The 2,896-nt window shown below is 39.9% G+C and overlaps 1 protein-coding gene across 1 annotated transcript in view; it reads left to right on the forward strand.

The window, feature by feature from the left end:
• The window catches only part of LOC108687690 (epithelial discoidin domain-containing receptor 1-like), a 154,293-nt gene that overhangs the window by 102,907 nt on the left and 48,490 nt on the right, over nucleotides 1-2,896 (forward strand). Inside the window, exons 5-6 of the mRNA XM_018193603.1 lie at nucleotides 1,063-1,210; nucleotides 2,114-2,418. Of these exons, the coding sequence (XP_018049092.1) occupies nucleotides 1,063-1,210; nucleotides 2,114-2,418 (453 nt within the window). The remainder of the gene's footprint in view (nucleotides 1-1,062; nucleotides 1,211-2,113; nucleotides 2,419-2,896) is intronic.

A 2,896-nucleotide genomic window follows, 5' to 3' on the forward strand; every position in this document is an offset into this window, starting at 1 on the left:
GCGTGATCCCGTGGGACCATGCCACTCGCCCGCACGCCCCGCACCCTCTGTACACCGTATACCACCCTACACACCGCCGTCGGATAAACCGCTTATTTTATTCATAAACCCACAACGTGGAATCAATATTGCACCGTCGCCCCAGCACGCTCGAGGAGAGAGAGAGAGAGACGTCGTCAACGACGGCAACACGTTCGTTGCCTCGACGGGGATCAGGGAATGCGGACGGCGGACATTTAACTCAACTCTCTCTCACTCTCCGTTTACTGCCTGCGCCCGTCGCGAACCCTTCGTCCCTTCTCGATTTGCCCATCCGTGTTGGCTTCTCTGTCTGCCTCTATCTCTCTCTGTCTCCCTCTCTGTCGGACCTAATGCGGTGGAATGTAGAGTGAAATTAGTCCTTAGCCCCCGTCTGATACCATGGAACGCAATGTCCATTCTGTGACAGGACATATTCAAGTCTAGGGAAGGAGAAGCAGCTGAAACGCAGACATTGTCCAGACGATATAAATGTCATCGGCTACTGCCAGACAATCGCAATGTTCCAATCGAGACATAAAGTAACGCATTCGATGCTTTTTTTCGACCTGCCGGATTATCTGATTGATATCGTGAGGACGTTGTACGTGGAATTGCAAAGGACGTCATAAATTCATTAATATAACAAAATTTACGATGGCAATTTGGTCGTTCCAAGATAACTTATCAATAACGCGTAGACTTTTTTCCTTTTATATATGCATAAGATACCATGCTGAAGTTACAGCTCGAAAATGTATGGTATATTAAAAATTCTTATCTCGCAAACTGTTGGTACATATAAAAGTCCGCTTTTGCATCTACTTGTACATCGGCATTGTCCGATATAATAGTACAAAAAGCGCGGTAGAACGGGAAATGGCGCACGTGCTCAAATATCCGACTGTCTGAAGTTAATGTAACGCCATTGCGGAAAGAGAGCTAATGAGACTCACGTCGACCGGTCTGGTAAAGCTCAAACGCCGTGCCGGACCGAAAACTGAAATTGTCCTATACTTGAACTGACGCTTTCTGTGCTTTCAGGTAATACAGGGTAACACGAACACGTATTTGGAGTCCAAGCACGAGCTGGAGCCGCCTCTGTGGGCGAGCAAGATCCGTTTTCTACCCTACAGCTATCACAGGCGGACGGTTTGCATGCGGGTCGAGCTCTACGGGTGTTACTGGAGCGGTAAGCTGTTTGCACTCGCCAATTTTCGTGAAACTTGCTGCGGACCGGTACACCCACCGGACTGTCCATTAACCCTGATACCGGCGTGCCCAGAGCAAATTTGCTTTTCAAAATCTTGCTTGTATAATTCCGTTTTCGCCCGAGAATCGAATTAGCTACGGGCTTCGAATGGGTGCTTTCAATGCCGAAAATACAGTGACTCATTAGTACGCGTGTTAAACTATAAGATCATTCTCTATAACATTCAAACGCGCTTGTACGAATAGTTTGTTCCATAAGTAGCTTAAATGATCGAAGTGAATTTAAAATATGAAAGTGTCTAATTATACAAATGGAAAAGTATTAATCTTTGATTTTATACTCTCACTGCTTAATGCGATATGTAGAAATATATCATATATGATTTATTTAGATTGATATTAAATTATGCATGATTTTGAACATTATTGGTACTTCTAATAGTTAATTTTATAGGCAAACTCGCTACACTTTATAAAAAATTTGCTGTCACGTTTTTTAAAAAAATTGAATAAGTTTAGTTTATATTTTATGTTGTTGGGCGTTACTACTATAAAATTTACATTTATTTATGTTAATATATGCTCATAATTATTAATCTGTAGAGAATCGGAGGGATTCCCCTTTAGGGATTCGCCGACAGTGGCGCCATCTTTTTTGCCACTCAACTCCATGACATTGACAAAAAAAGTTCTAGCTCTTAAAATAAAAAAGTCGATCAAAACATGCTGGATCTCAGAATCATTAATATATTATACATCTGTATAACAATTAATTGCATATCTGTCATAAAAAAAAATAGAAAAAGTCGTATGATTTGCTTTGGAACAAATTGAAGACAGTATCGTCGATAGCAGGGTCAACAATCTTGACTTTTCGTCTCAGACGGTGTGGTGTCCTACTCGATGCCCCAAGGTGATAAAAGAAGCAATGGATGGGAATTCTTCGACGCGACCTACGACGGGCACTGGGACGGCGAGTTGCGCCGTGGCCTAGGTCAACTGACGGATGGTAGAACGGGGCCTGATAATTTCAAAATGTACTACGATAACGATCGCGCCCAGGGCTGGGTGGGCTGGAGAAACGATAGCCGCGGCCAACCGGTCGAGATCAAGTTCGAGTTCGACAAAGTCAGAGAATTCTCCGCCGTCCATATTTACTGCAATAACGAATTCACTCGAGGCGTCCAGGTTCGTAATTCTACTATAAGCGATATATTATATATTTTTGTAAAGCAAAAAGTTTATATAAAACAAAAAATTAAAATCTTTCAAAATGATTCAAACGATATAATTGTGTAATAATCTAATAATTATTATAAAAATAAACTCTCTAAAACTTTTGGAATGAATTTTATTCTAAACAGTGAAATCTTACTTTTAAAGATTTTTAAACAGTGAGAAAGAAATCTTAAAAATTGAGTTATTCTTTTTAAAGATTGGCTCAATTTTCACTTTTTAGAATAAGATTTCATTCCGAAAAATTTATAGAGGATATAAAACTGCAGAATATCACGTAAGTTTTAAAATCATAAGAGCAATCTTATGCAATTTTAAAGCAGTTACGCAACTTGTTACATTTGTACCGATATTTTAATGTAGAGCAAGTGTATAATCGCTTAACACATTGTTATCGTTACATAATATTAAAAGATTATATATATATATA

The sequence above is a fragment of the Atta colombica genome, unplaced genomic scaffold (genome assembly GCF_001594045.1).
Source record: "Atta colombica isolate Treedump-2 unplaced genomic scaffold, Acol1.0 scaffold210, whole genome shotgun sequence".
Taxonomy (NCBI): Eukaryota; Metazoa; Arthropoda; class Insecta; order Hymenoptera; family Formicidae; genus Atta; species Atta colombica.